Source organism: Nelumbo lutea, chromosome 7, assembly GCF_056320005.1.
Source record: "Nelumbo lutea isolate HS-2025 chromosome 7, American lotus-T2T, whole genome shotgun sequence".
In the NCBI taxonomy this organism is placed as follows: domain Eukaryota; kingdom Viridiplantae; phylum Streptophyta; class Magnoliopsida; order Proteales; family Nelumbonaceae; genus Nelumbo; species Nelumbo lutea.
In genome coordinates this window covers 14,541,114-14,568,779 of record NC_142690.1, presented here as the reverse complement: position 1 = coordinate 14,568,779, position 27,666 = coordinate 14,541,114, and the positions used below count along the sequence as shown (strand labels likewise).

General features: G+C 36.4%; 2 protein-coding genes and 1 non-coding gene across 3 annotated transcripts; all 3 read right to left on the bottom strand.

Annotated features, from left to right (window-relative positions):
- Window positions 1-5,052: 5,052 nt before the first annotated feature.
- On the bottom strand, window positions 5,053-9,975 carry LOC148845239 (thioredoxin-like protein CITRX, chloroplastic). The gene is made up of 4 exons (XM_088953675.1): window positions 9,589-9,975; window positions 9,335-9,457; window positions 5,679-5,759; window positions 5,053-5,582 (listed from the first exon to the last, which is right to left on the bottom strand). The coding sequence occupies exons 1-4, from the start codon at window positions 9,829-9,831 to the stop codon at window positions 5,466-5,468; spliced, it is 564 nt and encodes a 187-aa protein (XP_088809801.1). The 5' UTR covers window positions 9,832-9,975; the 3' UTR covers window positions 5,053-5,465.
- Window positions 9,976-23,022: 13,047 nt separating this feature from the next.
- LOC148845238 (sequence-specific DNA binding transcription factor) lies at window positions 23,023-24,632 on the bottom strand. The gene is made up of 2 exons (XM_088953674.1): window positions 23,777-24,632; window positions 23,023-23,563 (listed from the first exon to the last, which is right to left on the bottom strand). Exons 1-2 carry the CDS (start codon window positions 24,305-24,307, stop codon window positions 23,162-23,164), a joined length of 933 nt encoding a protein of 310 aa, XP_088809800.1. The 5' UTR covers window positions 24,308-24,632; the 3' UTR covers window positions 23,023-23,161.
- A 1,090-nt stretch (window positions 24,633-25,722) lies between these two features.
- On the bottom strand, window positions 25,723-25,807 carry TRNAM-CAU (transfer RNA methionine (anticodon CAU)). The gene is given in 2 exon segments: window positions 25,723-25,758; window positions 25,770-25,807. It is a non-coding gene; the product is annotated as a tRNA-Met (tRNA).
- Window positions 25,808-27,666: the final 1,859 nt, after the last annotated feature.

Here is a 27,666-nt window from a genome sequence, read left to right as displayed (position 1 = left end):
TGAGGGTGCTAATGGGAAAGAGATTAGTAACTATGATAATGTTAAAAATAACATGTGGCTTCATAAAAATAGACTTACTTGAAGCGAAGGAAGTGCTAAATAAGATGGAGAAAGAAAGAACAACAAGATCTAATAAAATTCCAATAAGAGTATGGAAAGTATGGGAGAGGTAGGTTCATTATGAATAACTAAACTATTTAATAATGTAATAAAAGAAAATTAGTGTCTAATGAATGAGACAGAACAGTATGGAGCCTATGTTAAGAATAAAAGTGATAAATAAAAATATTATAAATCAATAATTACCATAAGATTAAACTTACAAGCCATGCTATAAATTTTAGGAGAAAATAATGAGCAAAGGTTACAACATAAAACAAGTAATTTGAGTTTATGTCAAGGAGAAAATAATTGAGCAAAGGTAAAAAAAAATAAAAAAATTAAAAAAAAAAGATCTTCATATGGTGTTCATTGATTTACAAAAGGTAGAAGAAGAAAAATCTTCATATGGTGGGCCTTGAATAAAAAAAGAGTACCAGATGGGAATTTGAACCTAATTAAGGATATATATAAGGGTGCAAAACCAATGTTAAAACACTTGTGGGAGAGACATCAAATTTTATAGTCACTATATGCATGTCTTCACCAAGGTTCAACACTTGGACCTTGTTTGTACGGGTCATAGATGAATTGGCTAAACATATTCAGGAGGAAGCTTAATGGTGCTTGTTTTCTGCTAATAACATTATTTTAATTGATGAAACTAATGAAGAATTAAATGCCAAATTAAGTTATAGATGGATACCATAAAAACAAAAGATATTAAAATAAGTAGGAATAAAACAAAATATATACAATATAGATTTAATAACAATAGGAGTTCAACTCAAGATACACTTAAGATTGGAGAACAAAAGATAACTCAATATGACCTTTCTTCATTTTCAACTTGTTCTTGACTCAATAATTCATAAAAAGAGAGAAATTGAAGAGGATGTTGCACATTGAATTAGAGCATGATGGCAAAATGAAGGGGTGTTTTAGAGTCTTATGTGATAAGAGAATATCACTTAGATTAAAAAAAAAAAATTCTATAAAACATTGCAAGACTAGCAATACTATATGGAGCAAAACGTTGGGCAATCATAAAACATGTGTAGAAAATGAGTGTGGCACCAATGAAATTATTCTAACAAACCTAGCGATATCTCCAATAGCTGATAGATGGTCACACCCATAAGAAAAAGTAATCAGTTAAAAGTTCAAGGGGATAGAAGGGCTAAGGAAAGGGAAAAAAAAACATTAGTTGAGTAGTAAGAAATGATTTAAGCGTGCATAATTTAACAATGGATACAATAGAATAGAATGGCAAAACATGATTCATGTAACTAACCCCATATAGTTGGTATAAGACCTAGATGATGATGATGATGAAAATAGTCCCTAGTCCCTACAATTCAACCCAACTTAATTAGTTCAGACCTAATCCCAAATATAGGAGGTCAGTGGTCAGGTACATGAATCTCAATTCTACCACTCCAGCCCTATTTTTGGGTTCTGTTGTTCAAATCTTATTAAAATATCAAGAAAAGAAAAATTTATGATATTGGAAAGACATGATACAGGAAGGGCTTTGATCAATCACCCCCCCCCCTGAATTTTGATGAAAACTCATCTAATTGGTTACTACTTTTGAGATGTTGGTTGATTGATTGTAAGCTTTTCCAATATCATGTATTTCTGACATTATAGATAAGATGATATGTACCATATGAAACAATATGAAAACCTTCTTATATTTGGGTGGGAAAGAAATTCAGATTTTGAAATAAAATGCTTAAAACCAGCATAGATAGAGTATACTTCTAATATTCATCCAATTGTGGCACAATCACATCTTGTTATAAATATAATTGAAATCGTAAAGGAAAGTCACCCAAAGTGGTGGTGCCTAAGAGGGATCTTGATTCAATCAAGCGTCCCCTTGAAAAACAACATAGACAAAGTCACAGCTTGTACTAAATTATTTTTCTTTTTGATAGAAGACAATGAATAAATTAGAAAGAAAGATGTTAGCTTACATACTTTTTGTCCACCTTTTTTTTTTAAGTTCTGCCGGAGGGAGGCCACGTGACTAAAGATTCTTCCATCCACTACTGAACTCATAGCGTAGTTATTTTCATGGCCCATCTCGTGAAGGCCTTATCAGTAGCTATCTCGCTCATCAAGGTTGCATTTGGCACCATTGTTTCTGAAAAAGTTTAGAAGGTGAGAAACATGTCCTGTTACATCACATGTGAGGTCATTTTAGTTTGAAAAATGCATGTGTGAAACTTCGTTACCATTGTAGTTATTGACATTTTCAGGTAGAAACAGCATTTGTAATTTTGTATTTATGAACCTGAAACCTGAAACATGTCCTGTTATTGACATTTATACCTGAACGTTTCAGGTATAAACACCCAATGGTGCCAAACGTAACCAAATGTCATTTTTAGGGGAGACTGATCATTCCTCAACTGACCCATAATTTAATATGGCACTGAACAGATGAAAGAACATGATTGGGTGCCAAACGTAACCAAATGTCATTTTGGCAATACCTTGTTGTTCAGACTATTTCTATGTAGCTGATAATTCAGATGCCGAAGTGGAGGATTTTTTCTGGATGAGGACTTGGATGTCGAGCTAACTAGGCCAACCTAGGGGTAGATTGGGTGTCGAGCAGAGTAGCTATTTAAAGAAACCTACAAGGAATCAATGTTAGAAGACCCTGGGTGGCTAACCCGGCGAAGTCGCTCTGATGATTAAGTTAGTACTCTCGTAGTAGATCGCAAGCTGAAAAATCATAAAGAATGAACCTAGAATGTGCTTACTCACCTCTCGTGTCATTGGGGTTGGTGCCTTTATATAGGCATTGTTTGGTTTGGGCCTCACACACTGCATCTGAGATTTCCGAGAGGTCATGCCTAACTGGTCCGAGATCCTCAGAGGTAACCGCCATGCACGTTGACCATCCTCCGGAATATTCGGTATGTGGGCCAATTTCCGAGAAACCTAAGAGCATCAGGATATGCATGTTGAATTTGTCGATGAACACATCTCGCAGGTCACCACCTGGTCCCTAATCAGATCGGCAAGCCCTTGAGGGAGGGCACTCCTCGCGTTGAGGTCACTTCAGCTAGTGACAAGGTGCTACAGGCTGACCCTGGACGAGGTGCTACAAGCCAACCTAAGTTGTGGTTGAGGTCGCTAGGTCGGCATAAAGGTAGTTTGCTAGATTAGCGGTGAAGGCAGGTTTCCAAGTCGACGGTAAAGGCAGGTCGCCAGGTTGGGGTAAAGACGAACCGCAATCTGGGACTCCAAATCATCACTTAGGTGATGCTTAGGTGTCATCGAGCTATTCTGAGATGTCATGTGTCACAATGTCATTGGAGGGCCAAAGCCACCCTCATCAACATTCTTCTTTTGATGGATAAGAGGATTCATATTCTTTGTCTTTGACAAACCTGTGCAATTGAATTGAAGCAGTTAAAATGATAATCTTAGTTATGGATAGGGGTGAGCATTATTCGGTTAAAACCAAAAAATGAATAGAAAGTTTTGGTTTCGGTTTTTTAGGTTTGTTTATTTTGGTTTTTAGTTAATTTGGTTTGATTTTTTCGGGTTTTTAAATATTTTGGTTTCAGTTTTGGGTTTAGAATTAAAAATTCGATTAACCAAAAAAACCGAACTTTACTATATAGTATGCAATATATAATATATAACATATTATATTAATATAATAAATATATAATATAATACAATTTGATTTCATAATATATATTTACATATTATATGTTATGATATATGTAATATATATTATAGTATATACATTTTTGAAATTCGATTTTAATTGAAAACGAACCTGAAATTTCAGTTTCGATTATTTTAGTTTTTCTCTAATTCGATTTCGGTTCGGTTTTTAAAATTTTGATTTATTAGGTTCGCTTTTTAACTGAATAAACCGAATACTCACCCCTAGTTATGCTACCCACTAGTTGTTCTCACATCCTTACCCAAGTACAGCTACGCATTGAGAATATCTCCCCTATCATTAGGAATGGCAACGAGGCAAGTTCAGGGTGGGAATCATATTCCCCGTCCCCATTGCCGATCCCTGTCGAGGATAAAATTTGTCCTCCATCCCTGATCCTCAACGAGGATTGGTTACCCATAGGGTGGGCCAGGGGGGACCTCAATCCCCATCCTAACCTTGACCCCGATTGAAAATTCCTATTAATCCCTATCCCCATGCCCGCCCCACCAGGGGGTCGGAGAAGTCGAGTCCCCATTAGAGATGGGGAAAATTGCCTTCCCTACTTGTCATTCATGGGAGATGTTCCCAATACACAGCATTGGTGTTCCATGGATATAGATGTGGGAACAATTTGTGGGTAGAAAATCCGGAGTGGACAGTTACTTCCTTTAGGGCGCATGTGGCCAAGCCACAGAGCTTGCAGTTACAAGAGATTGATCCTGCGTCTCCTTTGGAGGAACGCTAAGTGACCATCCAAAGTCCAAACCACTGGGTCATCGGCACATAGGTGGCAACATTGAACAATGAACATTGTACAATTTTGTTTTGTTTATAGAATCTATGATCTTCCACCAACCTAGTTACCGGGGATGGGGAAATTACAAACCTAAGAATGTGGTTTCAAGCTTTGGAGAAGCCACTTGGTGTAAAAAATAATTAAAGGAAGGTTAGGCCAGTGTCAAGTCCACCCCTCCACTCCAGGTAGCTGAGTCTAATATTGGGTAATGGCCTTTTTCTTATTTCCCTCGCTCCCTGTTATTAAAAGATGAAAAGGAGACCAAAACTGCTGTTTAATATTTAAACCCTAAAGTGGTGACTGGTGAGAAGACCGTTTTATACACAATTGTCATACAAGCCAGCTGATATATGGCAGCCTATCATGGATCTGTGACTCTGGGCACTCTCTTTCCATGCGAGCTGTGGCAAGTGTGTGTAAGTTAAAATAATCAAGTGGGTGCAACTCATTTGAACAGTTTCTAGAGAATTGTAAGGGCAGATTTTTGTTGGAAGAAGCTCAACACACAATGCACATGACTAACCAAGAAATAACACATCTATCCTAACCACCAAAGTGCACGGTTCAAACAGGGCCCAACCCCATGTAAAGCTTTATACAATCAACTTCTTTAAAGTTCATCTGTGGCACCTGGAACCATCAGCAACCAACATCCTGGACCAAGAACCAGGAAGACTTTCACTATCAATATAGGAGGTAAATGCATTTTAGCATTTCTATGAACGTGCAATCAACCCATCCACCTGTTTGTGTCTAACCTAGGCCATTAGTCCTGTCAAATGATCTTCTAGAAAAAGGGATGACCTCACCCAATTCTGATCAAGTTTGGAACACGAAATTGCAGTAATTGAATGACTTGCACTCCCTTGCTCACATTTCATTATCAATGATATCCCTAATCATCTGTGCTGGGATGAGCCCTTCAGTCCGAATTGCATCCTTATTTGGAGCAGGACTAATGAAAAACAGGGTTGGCAAACCTCGGACCTGTGGCACAAATATTGAAGGTTTGCAATCTTCAAGATGTGAAGTTTTCTTATAAAATGCTGATAATCAATAAATTCAGTAAGCAGTTCACATTACCTGCATATCACGGGCAAATTCATACTCATCATCTGTGTCAACCTTAATGAACAAAGCATTGCTCTCATACTCCACAGCAAGCTATAACATGCAATGGGCCAATTTTAATTTTACCAGTGAATGAACAAAAATGGTAATGATGATAGAACATTATAACAAAATGAACTCTATAAGATTAAAAAATATTTCTTTTACCTTTCATTTGTCAATAACAAATAGTTAATTATAGAAATGAAAAAAAAAAACAGACAAAAATATAAGAGAAAAGAAAGTAAATAAGCAAATTTTAATTGATAAAACTTTACCAAGAGAAAGAAAATTTTAATTGAAAAGACCTTACCAAGAAGCAAAATATCCCGGACAACTCTAGAGCATTGAAAATTAATCATCAGCAGACTTCATAATATGAGGGGGAGATGTTAATATCCAAGTCTCAAGTTTCTTTGACAAAGTAGAAAATATTTCAAGGAATGTTTTAACTAATTTTTTTCCCAGACTCAACCGAAGAACCCCTTTCTACAATAGACCAAGCTCAAAAAACTGACAAAAATGATTCCATATTGGAGTTGCATTTAAAAGGGTGGGAAACAGACTCGCTCACTTCAAAATCTTTGGTTACCAAGCAAGCACCCATAAAAAAGAATTAGCTTAACAAGACATTAATGAGAAAAATAACATTTGGCACAGTCTTTGGAGAAGTAGGGGAAGATCATCCCATCATCCCCTAATTTCTCATGATACCACAATAACTTGTACTTTTTTATCACTGAGGAGAAAAATGTGTCTGACTGTTTTGAGAAGATAAAATATTGATTATGTTCATCAAAAAGTCTAGGACTAAGAGATGTAATGGTGTAGCCTATGTACAAAAAGAGCTACATGGTGGGGTCCCTTAATATGTACCCAAGAGAACACAACCTATGATAATATATTCTTTGATGGTGGGTGTGGGGGGTGGGGTGTAAGACAGGACTTACCTAAATTTCTTGCAAATAGATGACCATGAATACACCATCAAAATGGCATTACTTAGAACTGCTTCCTTGCATAAACAATGAAATTCAAAATGCAAAATTGCAAAGCATTTCTTTTAGGCTGTTTTTGGTTTAAAGGAAAAGGTAAGGAAAGGAAGGGAATGAGTTAAGCTAGAAGTCTAGCATCTAAACTGAACTGCTCATATAAATACCAAGAGCAGCCAATGACTTAGCTGATGGGCTTGCAAGGATAGGGGTTAACAAGGACAGCCTTGTATGGGAGGTCACCAGTCCCAGGGATTAATGCAACCTTGTGATATTCCTGTTTTGTTTTCTATTTTGTCAGCTATTGCTGTTCTCTTTGTACTATCTTGTTCTTATCTTTTTGATATTATTGTTCTTTAATGAATACACTTATTGCTTGTTTACTGATAAAAAAATCAGAAAAAAAGTAACATGTCACGCCAAAAGTATCCAGAAAAAAGGCCCAAAAATTTTAGTGAAGCTCAAAATGGAGGATTACATTGTTTGCCTTTTTTTCCTTTTATGATAACCAAAAATAAAAGATAAGTACACTGAAAAAAAGGTTTCAGGCAACACCTAGTACATTCAACTATAGATACACAATGGGACAATTTTTGGCATTAAAAATAGATCCCAAAACCTCTCTCCAACTTCTGATCTGCAAACTTGAGAACTACCTGACAATACCAGCACGTACTCTATAATCATTTTACTAATATCAGCTACCACTCTTTCCATCCTCCAACCCTCATTTTCAAAAAATCTTCTATTTTTATCCCTTTCAGATTCTCCAACAGACAGACTGCAAAGGGAATACAACTCCAGAATTTTTTGGCTTTCTTGCTACTTTGCAACTTCACCCAACTAAAGTAGATCTCTCCCAAAATCCTTGGCTGGAAACACCTTACTCCTAAAAGAACAATAAAGAAATGCCAAATAAAATCAGCCATCTTACACAAAATGAAGAAATAACTCATTTCTTATGACCAAAGCACATATCGTACATGCTAGCCATGTTGATACTTCTAGTCTTCAAGTGTTCAACAATCAGAATGCTATTCATTGCCACTAACCAAGCAAAAGCTTCCACCCTCAGAGGAATAGGATTCCTCCAAATAAAAGAATTTCACTGTAAATCTCCCATTCTTGCATTCCTTTCACCAAAGTTCATCCCTTGCAGAACTAGAGATCTTCATCTTCTCTCTGCTCAACAGAAAGACACTCTTCCACCTCCCAAATACCATAATAACTGATCTCCCCTTAACTCATAGAAATTATTTATCAAAAAAATCATGATCACTAAGGCTGTATAATCATGGGTAGAAGAAATCCTTCCAACTTCACACCACTCATCTTCCCAAAGTCTGATTCTAGCTCCATCCCCCAATAAGATGTTAGATTCTTGAATTGTTGGTTAAACAACATAATTCCTTCGCAAATGCTTACCCCATATGACGATGACAACTCCCTAGTCTCCACCTTTCTCGCGCCACTACAGCTGGTATCTTCAAAACAGATAAATATCATGTACGTATTGACAGCACACTCTTAATTAGAGTAGTCCTACCTTGAAAAGACAAATACTTCACCTTCCAATCAGCCAACATTTTTATCAAATACTTTCTAGTATAGGATATCAAGTAGAAGCTGGCAAAGCAATTGTGCCCACCGGAAGTCCCACATAGGTGAAAGGAGGTTCCCCAACTCTGCAGCCCAACAAAGCAGCATACTCCTTCAAGAGTTCCAATCTTACCTCACCTCTGAATTTGATCCACTAAAGCATCAGGAAAATCAATGTCTCATCTGCATATTGAGATGAGATATCAAAGGTTCACCTGCCCCGGCTTGGAACCCCCCAGTCAACCCTAACTGCACCTTTTTTCTCATTAACAAAGCCAATACCTCCACAACTAACACAAAAAGTAATGGGAAATGGGTCCCCTTGTCTCAAACCCCTAGATGACTGAAAAAAAACTCTGTTGATACACCATTAACGAGTAATGAAATCAAAAAGTATTGACATATAAGAAAAACATTCAGCTCCTCCACTTTTCCCCAAAGTCCTCTCTTTGGGGACTTGAATGAACAACAGTTAGTGGGTTCAATAAGGGTTTTGAAGTTGGTGACATTATTCCTAGAATTACATCATTACAATTTGTTGACAATAATTTGTTCTTCTATAATGCCAGCATACTACGCATAATCAATTGCAACACCTCCAGCATGTCATCCATTGATCTAAAGCTATTTTGGCAATTGCAGAGTTAGCTATGAACTTAAAACATACAATATTAGCAATCTCCCTTCCAATTAAGGCAGCTAGTCTTCTTCTTTTTTTTTTTTCTTTTTGATCAATAAGTAAGGCTGCTACTTGGTGTTAAATAAATATCAAAACAAACTCAGACCCAGAAAACTTGCCTCATGTGAAATTAGTTTCCTTCTTATTCCATATCCACATTCCAATACCCACTAGTTTAACAACTCCATCCCCCCCCCCCCCCCCCGCCCCGGGTCTGATCTTATTATCCTTCCAAACCAAAGTAGAGAGGAATTGAGGAACTAAGAAAAACTGAACTTGAATAACAGATTTATATACGTAAAGAAGATAAAAATACTCAAATGGTTACAAAAACTGTGATATATGAGAGGAGATAGTACCAGTTCCAGCTCCTGAGCCATCAAAATGCAAGGACCGCACCACGTCGCATAGAAATCAATGATGATAGGTACAGTCCTTTCCCCCTTCAGGAGTTCCTGAACCTCCTGAGCTGAGTATTTCTTCTGCACACCCAAAACCGAAACCGTAAAGAGAAAATAAAACTATTAAACGAGAAGACCAAACAGAGAGAACCCACAAAAGCTCAACGCATAAAACAACAAAAGCAATAGTAAGCCATAAAGGCATAAAATACCACTAAATAGTCCTCCCTCACATACTTTGCTGAAGGAGGTTTGCAGAGTAGCTTCCTTTTTGTTGTTGTTATTGTCGAAGTTAGAGAAGAGGGTCTGTTAAGTATGGTGAGAGAATGCATGTTGGGTTCATGGATTCTCATAGAGGATAAGGAAAACCGAAGAAGCGGCAATGATGGTGGCGCTGGAAATGAAAATCTGGTCATGGTGGTGATTGGCAGTTGAGTGGTTTGAATTACAGCCATTCTGGGCGACTGTAAAGTGCGAACCACGGAGAGCTGAGAGAGAGAGAGAGAGAGAGAGCGAGCTCTGCTTATACTTACAGTCGAGAGAAATAAATATCCGATGCAGGGAAAAGATCAGATATGACCCTCTATATATCTTGGGCCGTTGGGCCCAGATGAAGCCCAAAATATGTATCTATGAAGTGTCAAGTGTGAATATCTCAAAGGCCAGATTAAGGCCTTGGTCTGTATGTATTGGCATGTGTAGTGTCTAGGCCTACGTCTTCCATTTGGTGGGTCTGTTCTGTGACTGACTTCTATCCAATCCTTTTATTTTTTTGGGTCTGTCAAGTTTAAGCAACAATTGGCAATTGGCAGCCTCTACTCTCTCTATTCTTTACTCTAATATACAACATACCTATCAGGTTGGACCTGAATTGGGCCGAAAAGCTTATCCAAACATACCTTAATATGGAAATAAAAATGGGTCCATGAATCTCAAGATCAGATAAGGATAAAATAAAAAGGGGAGAATGCAAAGAAAGAAAAAAAAAAAAAGGGTAAGTAGTGGAGGTGGTAATAGTCCAAGAACTCTGTCACCTTGGCGCTCTCTCTCCCGGATCTTCTTTCAAGGATAGGTGTAAAAAACAATTTGAAAGTGCTCATTTAATATGCTTACAAAAATGTATCTATTTGATTCGGACTTCTCTCTCTCACTCGCTCTCACTCTCTCTCTGGCTGCAAATAAAATGCTGGGGTGAGCAAAAAGTTTTGAAAAACTGAATCGACCGAAATCGAACCGAAAAATCGATCAATCAAACCAATCAGTTTAGTTTCGATGTTTTCAAAAAACTGACAGTTTTGATTCAGTTTAGATTAACCATTTAAAAAAACAACTTACAGTTAATCGAACTGACCAATATATATTTATATAATATTATATAATTTTTTTATTTTTTGAAAATCGAATAAAAAAGTTCGGCAGTCTGTGAGTGTCAGACTGCCAAACTGAAACTTTCAGGTTTCAAGCTTTCAGCCTTTCTCTTTTAAAAGGCTGGCAAATTGGCGATTAGACAAACATGACAATCTGATCAGTGTCTGGCAGTCTCTTGGTCCCTAATAAGCCTCCTACCTCCACCGTGCCTTTCCAATTTTCCTTTTCTTCTCTTGAGACTCTGAGCTTCCTTTGTCACTCTGTTAGACTCTCAGTCTCAGTTCTCTTCTTCCCCCAACGGACCGATGGTCTCTGGCCCTCCGTCCGACCAGACGACCAACTGTCTCACTCTCTGTTCTCTCTCAGAGTCCTCTTCTTCTTCCCCAACGTTTTTCCTTTTTTTTTAATATATAAAAAAAATCAAAAAACCAAACCACGTTAACTGGTTACATCAGTTCGATTAGATTTAAAAACCGAACGTTCGGTCTAGAAAATCACCCCACCGAACCGTGGGCACCCCTAACTTTATGTCATGTAGAGTTAATTTTACATACAATTTTAAGAGAGAGAAAGAGTCGCGTGGAATTAATTTTACATACAATTCTAATAGAGAGGGAGATCGGAGATGGTACATAGACATGAATACAACTTTAAGAGAGAGAGGGAGGGAGAGTCGCGTGGAATTAATTTTACATACAATTGTAATAGAGAGGGAGATCGGAGATGGTACATAGACATGAATTATAAAAAGCTCTGCCAAAAACAAAGGAAAAAAATATTTTTAGAAAGGATTTTGCCCAAAAACTATTTCACTCAGTTTGAAAAGAGTACAAATGCATACAAAATAATATAAAATATAAGGTTTTGTACTCTACATATTTGCATTTGTACTCCTTACAAACTGAACTAAAGAATTAAAATGGTCATTTCACCCTTAAACTATGATAAAAAGACTATTTTGAAGCAAAAACATACTAGAGATGTCATGATAAAACCGTTAGACAAGTAAAATATGCTTATGCGACACTATTCAAGTTTAAAAAAGCCACTTTAGACCCTAAAGTTTAAAAATATCATTTTAATAAAGTTAATTAACTAAATTACTTCATGGTTTATGATGGTATAAAGTTAATTAAATAAATTATAACAATTAAGATAATTAAGTAAATTAAACTAACTAAATTAAGTAATTGAATAAGTAAATTAAATAAATAATTTAAATTAATTAAGAAAGCTAAATTGATTAAGTAAATAAAAAATAAAGTTAAAAATAAATTGAACCAATTATGCAAGGTTTTAAAAAACAACCCAAAAATGAGACCACCTTGGCCACTAGTTTTTGGGTCAGTGGTTCGACCATTCAACCTAAACAAGTCAACCCATAATGTTTTGAAAAATAAAAAATAATTAAATGAAGATGACCCAAAAAATTCATCAAGTCAAATGGTTTAACGGTTCAACCATCCAGGTCAACGATTTGTTAACAAAGTCAACATTTTTTGAAAATTATGAGCCATGTATAAAATGGAACCAAAAGTTGACTAGTTCTTTGGTCTAATAGTTTGACCACCTATGTCAATGAGAATTTTAAAACTATGCACTTAAGCGAATTAACTCATTATAAGCAAAGTAAGTAGAGTAATTAAATTAAATAAATTACGAAAATTAAGATAATTAAGTAAATTAAGTCAACTAAGTAAATTAAGCTAAGTAAATATAGTAATTAAACAATTAGAGCTAATTAAGGTAATTAAGTAAATTAAGATAAGTAAATGAATTAATTAAAGAAATTAAGTAAATTAGTTTAATTAAGCACATTGAATCAATGTTTTAATAGTCAACTGGAGGACAAACCATTTTTGCCTCTAGGTCATAGTCACTGGTTTGACTATTCGTGTTTGTACATGTATACCCATGTATTTTCTTAATAAATAATGTATAATTATATTCTACATGTATATATTCATTATTTTATATTTTTAAATCAGTTTTTTTTTATTTATAAAAATGATAAATTTTGAGATTTGAGGCCAAAATGGGTATTTTCAAGAAAAAAGTGGGCGGACACACTTTGGGACACATGTATTTTGAAAAGTTACCCATAACAAAAGAAAAAAAATATATCACCCCAACTAGACATCCAAATGCAAGGTTATGGCCTCCAAAAAATTGTATACACATTTAATGACAGACCTATAACTTGTGATTGGGTCAAACAAGTTAACGGTTCAACTGCCGAGGTTGAACACTTTTTACCAAGTCAGTAGACTTTGACAAAAAGAAGGGGTTTTATGAGAACTAGACCTAGAATCATGAGTGCATGATAGCTCGAAAGGTTCTACTAGTCGGGTCAACAATGGGTAGAAAAAGTTAATTAAGTAAATCCAGTGATTGTTAATTTACTATTGGTTAAGCTTATTAAGTTAGTGTTTAAGTAATAATTTACTCTTAATTATTAACAACTATTTACTATTAAATTAATTATTGTTAATTTAATGACTCTAATTTGACAAAATTCTTAAAGTAATTTACTTCAAGGTTAATAAAAATTAGGAAAAATTCTCAATTAGTACCTTCTACTTTGGTCCCCAAACTTTAAAACGTGACGATTCAGTACCCAAACTTTCAAAACGTGTCAATCCAGTACCCAAACTTCAAGGTTAACTGGCCCATTAACCTGCTGTTAAGTGGCATTTGAACAGTCCCAAACTTCAATACCCAAACTTTCAAAATGTGTCAATCCAGTACCCAAACTTCAGTACCGAAACTTTCAAAACGTGTCAATCCAGTATCCAAACACAAATGTCCTTCAAATGTCATCTAATTTTCTTTACCAACCATCCAAATGTTGATAAAAAAATGAACAGTCCCAAACCTTTGTCTCTTTTATTCAAGAAAGTTGGGGTTACCAGAATGTCCACTGAAATGTAATCCCTACTTTCTTGAATAAAAGAGGCAAGGATTTGAGACTGTTTGTTTTTTATCAACACTTGGATAATTGATAAAGAGAATTAGATGACACTCAAAATGCATTTTTGTCTTTTCAAATGCCACTTAACACCTAATTAATGGCTGAATAATGGTAGGTATTGGATTGGTACGTTTTGAGAGTTCGGATACAAAATTGTTGTGCTCTAAAATTTAGGGACCAAAGTGACACTAGGCCCAAAGTATATATTAATTGGAAATTTTACCAAAAAAATTATTTTTTAACTGATAGACTTTTAACATCTAAAGTGACCTTTGCAAACTTTAGGGTGTAAAATAGCTTATAATTTCCTAAATTTATTGACTTAAATAGTGCCACATAAGCATGTTTATTATTTTATCTATTGTCTAATGGATCCATCAACATCATCTCTAACGTTGTATGCTTTTGCCTTGAAATGGCCTTTCCATCATAGTTTGATAGCCAAATCTGCATGAAGAAGACAAAAGGGAAGAAACCTGTTCAATGTTCTTTGCAAAAATAGAGAACCCCAATCATATCAAAAGTGAAACAAATAAACAATAAGGCTCTGTTTGTTTGCGATGCAAATCAGAGCTGGATACAAATTTTGCACTCAGTTCTGTTTTACATTATTTGTTTGTAACTATGATTTACATTCTTACCTGATATAGACTCTGTAATTTTGCCTCATGATGGCAATTTTCCCCATTTCCCCGATCCCGTGGGATCCACCCCGAATGGGGCAGGGATGGGGATGATTTTCCCCCGCGGGGACAATGATGGGGAAATTTTCATCCCCGTTAGCAGGGACGGGGAGAGCACTCCCCGCCCCGCACCCCAATCCCCGCTGCCCTAATATATATGTATATATGTATGCATTCGTTATATATGTAAATATGTAAACATACATCTATATATTAATATTTTTTAAAATATGCTTGAATATGTTTGAATCTTTTCTAATAGGATTGTAAATTTAATTATTTTATTTTTATTTTTTAAATAAAATAAAAAACAAAAACAAAATGGTTAACATTATAAAAATCATGGGAATGGGGATCCCCGCTGGATAAGAATCCCCATGGGGATGGGGATGGGGATAACCTTGTCCCCGCTAGCAGGGACGTGGGACAGGGATGGGGAGAGGCTCCTCATCCCCACCCCGCCCCGTTGCCATTCCTATTACTATCTCTTTCTTGCCAGCATTACTAGTTAAATAACCCTTTTTACTGGAGGGTACCCCATGGTCTACAGTCTCCCTCTACAGTAATATTGTAGGACAATAAACGTTGACCTCCCAAATAAACAAATAAAGAAGCTTATATAATCTTAAATTTATGGTTAATGAAATTCTTTTAGGTTGAATTTGGCTTAAGGTAGGTCTGGAATTGGATTTGTCAATTCTGTGAATCTCTGAATTCTAAAGAAATACAGAGAAAATGTCCTCAAATTTCACCTTTTAACAGAATTCGAGTTATTCCCTAAGCCTATGTTTGGTTTAAAGGAAAAGGTAGGGAAACCTATAAGGTTTGTAAAGGTTTCTCTTTCTTTTCCTACTTTTTCCTTCAAACCAAACACAGACTAAAGGTTTAATCCAATTCCCCTCCGACAATCAAAATGCAGCCTTACTGAACATGTTTGTTTGTTGTGATTGTTGTTATTACCTTGTCCTAATCATCAGAGTTTGGATTAATAGTTTGAAACAGCTAGTAGACGAGACGAGGTTGAGATAAAATCATTGTATTATTAATTGTCAAATGACAAATTTGCACGTAGATGGATCACCAATACTGCCAAGATGAGTCATTGACGTACCCAACCCAAGTGGCCCAACTAGAGTGGACTCTGCAAATATGTAGAGTGTAAAACCTTATATTTTGTATTGTTTTGTATATATTTCTATTATACATATTTGCATTTGTACTCTTTCCAAACTAAGCCTTAAGAGTTTTTAATGATGATTCAATGAAGAATTTAGATATGCTCACAACAAAAACTGTCCCAACATACTTCCAACGTGATCTATATCTGCACAAGTGCACATCTCACCATGTAAAATGAATATGGATTTGCCACAAAGTACTCCCTACACCAACCCCACAGCACATTTCATGAGGAAATATTCCCCATGCACCACTGCAATGTATACTGTACTGTAGGGTTGGTATGGGGATCAAATCCAAATTATCATAACACCGGGATCCACAATATTTAAGATGTGCAGATATAGATCATGTTGAAAGGGTCTTTTGTTAGAAGCAAATTCAGCCTCTTCAATGAGAATACTCTCATTAAAAAAGTCATGAGCACCAACCATATCATGTTCATCGCTCTCAACCTTTAAAATTTGAACAACCAAAAAAAATTATAAAAGATAAATATCAAAGGCCTTACCCCCTCAACTTTCACTTTGACTGTGTTTGGTTGCAGTGCAATTTTATTTGCATTAATACAAATGTATGAGTGCAAATGAAAAAAAATGTAAATTTTGGTTTAATTTTGTTTTGGATTTTTCTTTTTTCTGCTTTGGGTATTATTTTACTCCATTTGTAAAGCAACCAAACAAAATAAGGTATAATTTGAAACAAAAATAAATCAAAAATTGCACCCAAATTATTTGCACTACCATAGTTTTGCATCAGTGCAAATTTATTTGCACACTGCCAACTGATAAGATTCATCACTTCCGTCCGAATCAGACGGGGGGATAATGCTAGCAGTTATGCGACGTGATCCCATGGAGCTCGGGTACCGTCGGAGGGATTTTCGGTATCACCACGTAGTAGCAAATCGGCATCCCCAAGTTGATATCTTTAAGTCTCGAACTGGATTGAGTACCGGAGTGACTTGGCATCAAGGTGGCTGGGTATCCGAGGTGATCTCATTTCAAGGTGACCTTGTCTCGAGGTAGCTGGGTATCCGAGGTCATGCTGAACTGTCATCTATTAGTCAGGTCGCGTCCACATGTTCCCCTGTTATGAGGTCGGGCCAAATCACCCTTCATCATAGTGTAAATGGAAATAAACAAATTAAAGTGCATTCTAGTCCATACAAATAAAAAGTTAGTTTAATTTTGCATTGATAAATTTACTTTTTTGCCAAACGATATTTTAATTATGATGGATTCAAACATAAATCCTGTTGTTAAAATATACCTAATTTTCAACATAGATCACTTTTGAGTGCAAATTCGAATGTAAAATTACCTCTCCTTTTGAATTTTAGAAATTATATTTTATGTCATTATCAAAGCACAAATGTATTATTTTCAAATACCAACAAAATTGAACCGACATTTGCACTCTTTCCAAACCCCTATAGTAGTGGGGTCTTTGTAATTTTATAATGAGTAGCTACTACTCGTAGAAGCTCTCTCATGCGATCACTATTCTCTCTCTTCTTTTTCCCTGTTAAAAAAAGAATCTAATGATGATAGATATCTTGTCATCTCGTGTGAGCACGGCAATAATGCATTGTGTCGTTTTGTATTTTTTATTTGAAGACCGAAGAAAAATGGTTCAACCACTTGAACGCGAAATTGAGTTGGCTTAAAAAAAACAAAAGGAAAAATTAATAAAATACTTGGGGGTGATTAGTGTCGAACTGTCGACAACTTAAAGCTCTTTTCAACTTGTCATAATTAAAAGCCTTTGTATCTTTTTGTGATGATTTGGCGGGGAACCAAATCATGTACACTCCATATTTATACTCTTTTTTATTCATGAATGTAAATACGGTTTAAATTTTAAATCGTTTTTGTATTCATATTGTTTGTTTGAAAATGATGCTAATTGTGAGTCCTATCATTAGATGTTTCAATTATTTTAACTTTGATTAAAAAGTCGATTATCAAAAGAATACAAAATTATGTTTTAACTTTGATTAAAAAGTCAATTATCAAAAGAATACAAAATTGTATCTAAAACATAGATACACTAATACTCTTTTTTCAGAGTGTAAAAATATTAAAAAATATATTTTTCATCTAATAATCATTATTTTTTTATATATCAAACAAATGCTCGCAAATGTGAATCATATATAAATACCCCAATTTGGCATCTGTATTATAAACAAACGGAGTCTTTGAGACTGTTTCAGCTATATTTACCCTCTAAAGCTAAAAATTCAGAGAAAGAGAATATCAGTCTTACTAATTTTAGCCTTTCGGCCATTGGTCAAGGAAAAACAAACTAGGCAAAAACCACTAAACTAACCCTGATCCAACATGGCTGTTTTGGCTTGGATTGGGTTTGGCCTGGTTGGTCCGATTATCCCACTCCATCGTACTAAAATGCTCTTTTAACTTTTAGATTTAAAGGTCAGTAGACGAAGGTTTATTAATTTTAGCTTTATTATTATTAGTTTAGGTGCATGTGTTATATATACGTGTAATTAAAGGGTAAAGATATAAGTTAATATTATATATTCAAATTTAACTTTTATATCCGCTTTATGTGGTATATATAAAATATATCTGCTAACCAAAATTTCAACTTGACCCAAACTTTTTGGGTCGGGTTTATGTTAACTTAGCCAAGGATCAAAATATCGATATGATGTGTCCCACATTATATAGGTATCACAAAGGGGGGTATGTGGTATGCTATTGTTGGGCACATATCCCCTCATTTTTATGAACCCGCAAACAACTTTTCTACCCCTTTTTAACCAATTTCATGCGCATGTGACCCTCTTTTCAAGCTTTGTTAGTTTAGAATCATTTCCACTTGCAAGAAAGGGCCAAAAATTAAATAAAAGAACGGAGGAAAAAGAAGAACAAGAACAAGAACAAGAAGAGAAGAGGACCACCATCGTATCACCAACTCCCTCATTTTCCTACTTAAAGAAGCAAAAGAATATATGTTTTATTTATTTTAGTAAATATTTAGGATCTATTTGATTCGCAGTTGGAATCGGAATCGAAATCAAAATCTTTTGGAATCGGAATCAGAATGGTCTATTTCCATAGATTGTTTGGTTCAGATAGGAATGGGAATAGAAATAGGAATCGGTAGAAATGGAATTTCATTCCCAAGGGAGGGACAAGGAATGACCATTCCCTCAAATGGGGCAATGCCCTTTCTGCAAGAATGGGAAATGGATTCCGGTTCCTCCCAACCCAACATTCAGAATTGGAATAGACCATAGGGAATGACCATTCCCTCAAATGGGGCAATGCCCTTCCAGCAACCAAACAATCGGAATCGGAATAGCCCATTCCAATTCCGATTCCATACCCCTATTCTAGTGAACCAAACAGGACCTTAATTTTTTAAAAATTTACTTTTTTATTTTGTAGTTAGATTATAGTATAACAATAAAAACCATTTTATATGTTTTAAATGATTTTTAATTAATCAAACTTCAAATCAATTGATCCAACAACAATTCATGTTAAAAATGAAAACATATTTATTATTTGAAGAAATAAAGTTATTATTTGTATTAAAATACACATAAATAATTTTCTCTAAAAATTTTAATGAAAATTAAAAATTATAAAAGTAATATATTTTATCTATGTTGAATACTAAATTATATAAATGAAACAATTTATGTTATAAAGTGCTTAACTCAATGAATTATAGGTTAAATTATTTAGTTATATGTATGTTATATTTTCATAAATTTATATAATTTTCTCAAAATGTATATTTTCTTTATTTTAGTAAATATTTAGTTTTTAGAAATTTTATTTTGTAGACAGATTTGTAGTTAAAGGTTAGTATAACAACAAAAATTATTTTATGACTTAAATGATTTATTTCATGTAAAAATGTCTTTATGTTCTAGAGCTCTAGTGTTGTTGATTGTAATGTTTCTCTTAATATAACCTATTAATGTGTGCATCTCTCATGTCTTCACACCTTATTCATTATCGATTCAGCTTTAAATTTATCATTATTAATGTATTTATTTGATTTGTATGCATTTCCTTAGCATATCCAAGCATTTTCATAATTTTGGTCTATATCCATGTGTTTCCAAAGAGTATTTGTATCCATATCCAAGTTATCTGTTAAGATACTTGATACAAATATACTTTAATCCTTAAACACAGCCCAAGTTGTGGCCCTAACCCTTCCTAGAGGACAACTAATAAACATAGATCAATGTTTTGGAACCTAGCCCATAGGTTTGAAGCACTTATCCACATCAAGGCCAATGGGTCAGCTTATGAAACATAAACTATTTTTAATAGGGGTGAGCAAATGGGTAGATTCTATTTGAAATTGAATGGAACTTGACATTGAACAAACCCTACCCAATTTGTTATTGGGCAAGGTTTGATTCCTAATTCTTGGAACTGATCCCCATCCAGGCCAATTCCAAGGCCTATGAGTTTACCCTACCCAAACCGGCCCAAAGAATCAACCTTGGTTGGCCTTGGTGGAACCAGCCTTGAAATAAATCCCAAAATACTTAGAGGGTGTGAAGGTTTGGAACCAAGCACTCATGGTTACAAAGACCATGGCCTCACTTGACCATTGAGTCTCTTAAGTGATTTAATCATTTTTCTTGAATTTAATATTTGAATGTGTATAATAAGTAATGTAAAAGGTAATATTTACAAAACTTAAATGATGATGAAAATTTTCAAACCATATATTAATATCTTATGATAATATATAAATTGAATTACAGAATTTAATCAATTTAGCCAATAAATTGAATATAAGTTTTGAACTTATATCATCATCGCCGTCGTCATCGTCATCGTCGTCGTCGTCATCATCATCATCATCATCATCATCATCATCATTATTATTATTATTATTATTATTATTATTACACATCACAAAAAGTGCAATGCATGATTGTTGTATTCCAAATTATTGGAACTGACCCCCACTCAAGCTTGTTCTATAGTCTAGGGTTTACCCCTACCCATACCAACCTTGGTTGGCTTTGGTGGAACCAGCCTTGTAATTGAACTTGCCATAAAATAAACTCCAAAATACTTTTAAGGATGTGAAGATTTGAACCCAAGCATTCACGATTACAAAGCCATGGTCTCAATTGACCATTGAGTTACTTAAGTGATTTGATTATTTGTATTCATTTTAATATTTGAATGTGTATAATAAGTAATGTAAAAGGTAATATTTACAAAATTCAAATTATAATGATAAGTTTTGAACCATATACTAATACATCATGATGAACTATATATTAAATTATTCAATTTAATTAACAAAGATAATATAAGTTTTAAACTATATATTATATTTATTAAAAATCAAGTTTTTAAAGAGCATGTTTCATTTTTCAAGGGGGAAAGTAAAGAATGAATGGGTTCTATGGATAGACCCTAGAACCGTCAAGGCCAAAACCAACCTTCAAAAAACCTAGGACCGACTCCTATGGGGTAGGTTCCAAGTTTTTCCATGGAACTGAAGAGAATTAACCCATGCCCACCCCTATGCAAAGTTGCAAGCTTCAAGAGATCGTGATTTGTAATCCAATGTGTGATTTAAGTCATGCATACCACAACATAATGCTATAGCTATTTGCAAAAGCGCTTCACCAAATGCTTAAATCTCAAATCCCAAGACTATCATCTCTAGCCAAATCATGGACAAGTAGAACATACACTTATCAGGGACTTGGTAACAAACATTATAACTCGTGAATGTAGGCCTGTTCATTTGCTCTGACATCACATCTGAAAGTGCAATAATTACATTAAGAGGTATATTGGTATTGGTGAACTTTTTTTTTCTGAACTTTAAAGGCAAAAAATGTTGTTCTGAATTCTAGGTAAAGGATCCCAAAAATAAATTTCTGGAAGGAAAAAGGTATTCAAGAAAAAAAAAAACTATAAATAAGGATCCCCGAAGTAAAGATCTCTGACAGAATCCTCATTCTCTCCTTGTGAGTCCGAGAGGTTACAACTATTCTCGTCTCCAAAGACTCTCTCTCTCTCTCTCATATTTGAGATCCCCTTTTCCCCTCTGTCTCAGTGGCCACCCTTCTAAGGTGCCATTTCTACTGTCCTTCAAGCAAAGACCCCTCTGATTGTCAACATACACCCACTTATAGACTAGTAGGTTTCAATTCCAAAAACGTAGAACCAACCCTACAGGCCGGGTATGTTCCAATTTCTGCCTTAGAACTGAACTGAACTGATTTTTAATACAAAAATCAGCAACCCTTTAAATGAGTCAATTGGTCAACACTTCAACCATTTAGGTTTTCCGATAATTGATCAAGTCATCAATTTTTTTTTCTTTTTCTTTTTTTTTTTTGTGATATGGCATGTTCAATGTTGATCCAATCTAGAAATATGACTGCATCACCAGGTCACTAATCCAATTGGCCGAATCAACAAGGGGCTGAAAACACCAACAAAAGATTTCTAAGATTAATGAAGATCAGTGCATACCGATCGAATAGGCATTTGGACTCCATGCAAGTATAGGCGATATGGCTTTAGTATACATATATGGTTTATATAAAAAAATAAAAAATAAAAAAAACAACAACATTTGGACCATTTGGTTGAGCTGGTTTAATTTGAAATGGCCACACTACATTAATTTGGCGCTGGGTGAAGTGCATGGGAGGGTGTTAAAGAAAACATCAAGTAAATATTTCTTGTATTTGTGCCTAAAACATTAATTTCACTCTATAAATTCCCAATATTATTACTAAAGTTGATAATCTACATTTTTATTATTACTTAAACAGTGGATCCATTGTTTCATACTAAGCTCACCAAAAACCGAATACCTAGTAAGCCAAACCCATCTCGGAAAAAGTAAAATGCGAAGCAAATCCTGTAATAAAACCAGAAATCCAGAATGGAAGGATGAGTTGACAGGGGAAGGCTATTGGGTTGATGATAACTTCAATTGATATGACCCGTCATCAAACCAGTAAAACCCCAACTTGATTCATCACCAACAGAATGGGTTCTTGGCATGTTCTGTGCTTTGGGCATATTTCTGTGCCTTCTCCTTTCCATTTTTTTTTTCCATTAATCCAGCCATCAAACATCTGGTACAGGTCAAGTACCCATCCGGCAATCAGACACCATTCTGGCGACAACATTTCTTCCACAAGGAAGCTATGTTTTTTCTGTTCACATGTGAGGAAATGTTGTTCCTTTCTTCTAGTTCTTTTCTCAGTCCAAAGTCCTAGAAAAGAATAAACAACAGCCTAGAGACCATAGAGAAGAGAACAAAAATACTCATCTCTGTCATATGGGTGCAAAGATAGAAGATCTCTCATTTGGTGAATCGTCATTAATTTTGATTATTAGCTAGTGAAATTAACTAAAACCATAACGTAGAACCCAGAACTCGGATCGATAGACAGTTGATGAAATCAAGCAAGGCAAATCATCTTTTGATTTCATGGCAATTAAGAGTAGCAGTGTTCTTATTATATATATATATAGCTCCCAAAGGAGTCATTTCTCTTGAAACTATACAGAGATGACACATCTAATTCACTGATCATCAACTTCTTCCAATCCTCGGTGAAGAATCAATGCCTTTCCCACTGCCTGCAAGGAGCTTAGCAATCTGCAACTGTGTGCTGGCAATGATTTCTGTTCGCTTGAGATCCATCTCTCCTCTCTTGGCCTCTACTTCAACTCGCATCCTCTCTAGCTCTCTCATTGTATCCATCCTTGCTTGCTCCGACCTCACCACCACTTCAGCTAGCCACCGAACACTCTCTGCCACCTCCCATTCATCCCTTCTCCGTGTCTTCTGCTTCTTCTTCTTCAGCTTCATCTTCATTTTCCTTGACATCAATTTCTGCTTCTCACGGTCATCAGAGACTGGGGTGCTACTGTCCATCTCCATTGGACTCTTATCTGATTCATGGTTTAACAAGTTGGGTCCATTGCCTTCTTCCTGTTGAGACAAAAGGTATAAACAATAGATCAATACCGAGTTTACTCGGCATGAATTGTAGGGGATTCATAATGTCTCAGTAAATTAAATGAAAACATCAAATCATGAGTGAACCCATCAATTAATGAATGTATTGATAACAACCTCCAAAAGAATTTAATTTTTGTTGGACTAAAGAGAACTGCAAGTTTGAAAAACAAATTAAAGGCAAACCTTGGCCTCCTGTTCAACCCCATTGGATTCATGTGAGCCTTGCTGCTGAACTCCACGAGGAGGAGGAGGTGGTGGTGGTGGTGGTGGCGGTGGCGGTTGATCAAGCACCATAAGAGACTGAGGAGGAGGATGGGTCTTGCCACGGAGCAAGAGATCGAGACGCTGGAAGAGAGGCCATGAGGAGGCATCAGCTGTGGCCGACTCGGAGCGGTACCTCTTCTTCATGGACTCGATCTTGTTCTTGCACTGTGTCTGCGTCTTGGGGGTCTTGGTTGAGTTGACCCGAGAGGAGACATGGCGGGCAACGTCCTCCCAGTCCTGCCCTTTGAGCTTGGCTCGATTTCGAAGCACCCATTTGGATTCGTAGGCATCAAGAAGGCTGGAGACTGCACCCTCACTCCATTCATCTCTTTTCAACCTATCACCACCACCACCAGAGGCAACAGTTGGAGGTTTCCTTAGACTCTCTTCCTTAATGCTGTTGGTGGGGAGGAGAGATGGTGTCTCTTGGTCAGGCTGCTGCTTCTCCATCTCTCCCCATCTATACTTCTAGCTACCTGCTTGCAGCTAGCATTGCATCAGAGCAAAGAAAAGGTGGTGCAGATGAAGAAGCAGCAGAAGGAGATGGCAGTAGTGGGAAAGAATGAATGAAAACAAAAGGTTGTAGCAACAAAGAGAAGAGGAGAGAGAGAGTGTGTTAGTGGCCAACCAAGGAGGATCACTTTGTCAAATGTGCTAATCAATTTAATCTCATTCTCACACTTTTCTGCTCTTGTTGTGGCCACTGTTGGCTTTTTTTTTTGGTGGGTTTTGGTTTTAGGGAGAGGGGGGTTTGGGCTTTTCTTTTGTGTGTTGTGGTTGGGTTTTGGCTGTTTGCGTGGATATGAAGCCAACCAAGACGTCCACCAAGGAGGTCGGTCACGTGGTGTTGCCACCCACTCCGCCCTCCCCACCAGGCCACCACCCAATAAGCTGTCATCACTCAACCAAGCTGCTCTCTCTCCTCTTCTGATCTTCTCCCCCTTTTTGGTTCCCTTTTGGCCTCTTTTGCGTCTCACCAAGGAAGGTGGATTCGTCACCACTAGGAAGTAGGATCAATTACAATGAGGATTAATGGAATTGGGCCCTTGACGGTCTTCTTATGATGCCAGCAGTGATTCTTTTCTTGACCAATTTGGGTTATCTTTTGGCATCTCTCTCAGTGATGAATCAGTTGCGAATCATGACGTGTTCACTTCTGATTGGGTTATATAACCTGTTGTACACGTGCACCTTGGTTTGTGGGAGACCCAGAGTCGCAGCATTCTCTTGCGACACCAATGAGAAACATGGCTACACCAAGGATTGGAATTATTTAAAAAGCAATATAATTATTTTTGGGGCCTAAGAAGCAGCTTGGTGTTTTAGTTTAGCCCATAACTTTTTAGTATGAGTTGAATGTTTTTGACTTTTAGCTCATAATTTAGCGGCTGGGGTTTTAGGTAATGTTTTGTATCGATGTTGATTCTTTTTTACTGATTTAAAAAAAATATATATATATATATATATATATATATATATCAATTTTTGAAATTGGGGATTTTTCAAAAGTTGGTGAATTCTGTTGTTTGGTATCACTTCTGCCATGTAAACCGATTTTTTACATAGCTCTCAAGGGTTGATTATTTTTACATTGAAGTTATAATTTAGTACCACATCCGATACCATGTCCTTCTCAAAAAAATCAGAATCAGATGGAAATTGGGAAATCATAAAAGATAATTATTCTTTGTTAGGAAATTAAAAATCAATTAATGTGACGTTTTGATTTTATTTTCACTGTTCACCTGTCTACGGAGTGCTAAGACCATGGTAGCAGCAGATGTTCTTTCCTCATTGAGGGAGTTCATCAAAATTCTATGCACTATACTATTGACGTTTTTTTCTGAAAAATGAAAGTAATTCCATGGGGTGAGAGAGGCTCGAACTCTCGACCTCAGGATAACTCAGAAGCTATGAGACCTACGCGCTAGCCAACTGCGCCACCACCCCTCGGTCATGTTTGGCTTGATTAGTACAAAAATAAAATAGATTTTTCGATGTTTTAGAATTTAAGACAATGATTGGCATGTCTATGTTTTATTGGGGGTTGCAAGAAAGTGGTCTCAAACTCCTCATTCAGAAGGCATCCGGTTCTGCTACTATAAATAACTCCACTTGATACGCAATCTGGTAGCTTCTTACTAGAGTACAAGTGGGATGTAGGGCTGGTGAGTTTGTTGGGTCGAGTTACAAAAGAAGATATCAGAGTATTTGGGTTGCTTTATCCGGGGTGGATACTACGATGCTTAAATCAGCAAAGAGATTTGAGAGAGTTAAAAAGCAAGAAATCTAGAGAGATGTAAATGCTAAATCGCACATATCTTTTTATGAGGAAGGGGATGCCTTTATATAAGCTAACTATTGTGCACTCCACGAAACGCGTCCGAAATCTCTGGCTCGTCTAATTCAAAGGTGGTTTCACACATGTAGATGGATTCTGCGTAAGCGAGAAATGCTTATCCAATCGCGCCCAAAGCGGGTGGGGCGGTAGTTAGCTCTGTCGACAAGGCAACATGATCCTAAAGGAATCGAAGATGATAGCCCACTCATGATGGGGGTTGGCCACCACATCCTACAGGTTGCCAACTATGCTTCAGCCAGGTTGACAGAGAGAGGTCGCCCCTTATGCTAAGGTCCCTAGCTTAATGTTGCGATTGTTGACCAAGTCCTACGATGGGCGACCTAGTCCTGCGACGAGCGACCTAATTCTATGATGGCCAACTTGGTCCTATAATAGGTGACTTGGTCCTGCAATGGGTGACATGGTCCTGTGATGGCCAACCTGGTCCTACGATAGGCGACCTAGTCTTGCGATTGGCAACCTAGTTCTGTGATGATTAGCCAATCTGATCCTACGATGGGCGACCTGGTCTTACAATGGCTGACTTGGTCCTGAGATAGGCAACCTGGTCTTGTGATGGGTGACCTGGTCCTTAGATGGGCAACCTGGTCCTACAACGGGCAACCTAGTCCAGCGATAGGCGACCTAGTCTTGAGATGGGCGACCTAGTCCTGTGATTGGCAACCTGGCTCTGTGATGACTGGCTGACCTAGTCCTACGATGGGCAACTTGGTCTTACAATGGCAGACTTGATCCTAAGATAAGCAACCTGGTCTTGCGATGGGTGACCTGTTCCTGAGATGGGCAACCTGGTCCTGCGATGAGCAACCTAGTCTAGCGATAGGCAACCTAGTCTTGAGATGGGTGACCTAATCCTGTGATGGTCGACCTAGTCCTGTGACGGGGGACCTGGTCCTGCGGTAGACGACTTAGTCCTGAGATGGCTAACCTGGTCTTGGGCCAAGTTGCCTATGTGACGTCGGGGTGTTAAGCAACGGTTCAAGACCACCACATGGCGCAATGTCACAAGAGGGCCAAATTGCCCCTCATCACCACTATGGAAAAAAAAAAAAAAAAAAACTTTTGCTCCTTTTAATTTTCCCATGGGTAATGAACCACCTCTCCAATGTTTTAGAAAAATTTAGGGGGTACTCTAGGACATGATTTTTTTTATTTGTTTTTGAAATTTCCACGTCAACTAAAAAGAAAAAGCAACTTTATTTTTTGTTTTGAAAGGAAAAAATAAGTTGGATTTTTTTCAAAAAAGTAATTCATATTTTTAGAACCGTCAAAATAATGGTGTTGGCCAATGTGAAGGGTTTTGTTTTCAAAAGCAAAAAAAAACTGCCACATCAGCAAAAATGTATTATATTTGCAGATATTGCAGTTTTTGTTTTAGAACACAAAACAATTCATAACGGTGAACACCCCTATATGATTTATGAAACATGATACTAAGTGGGGGTTC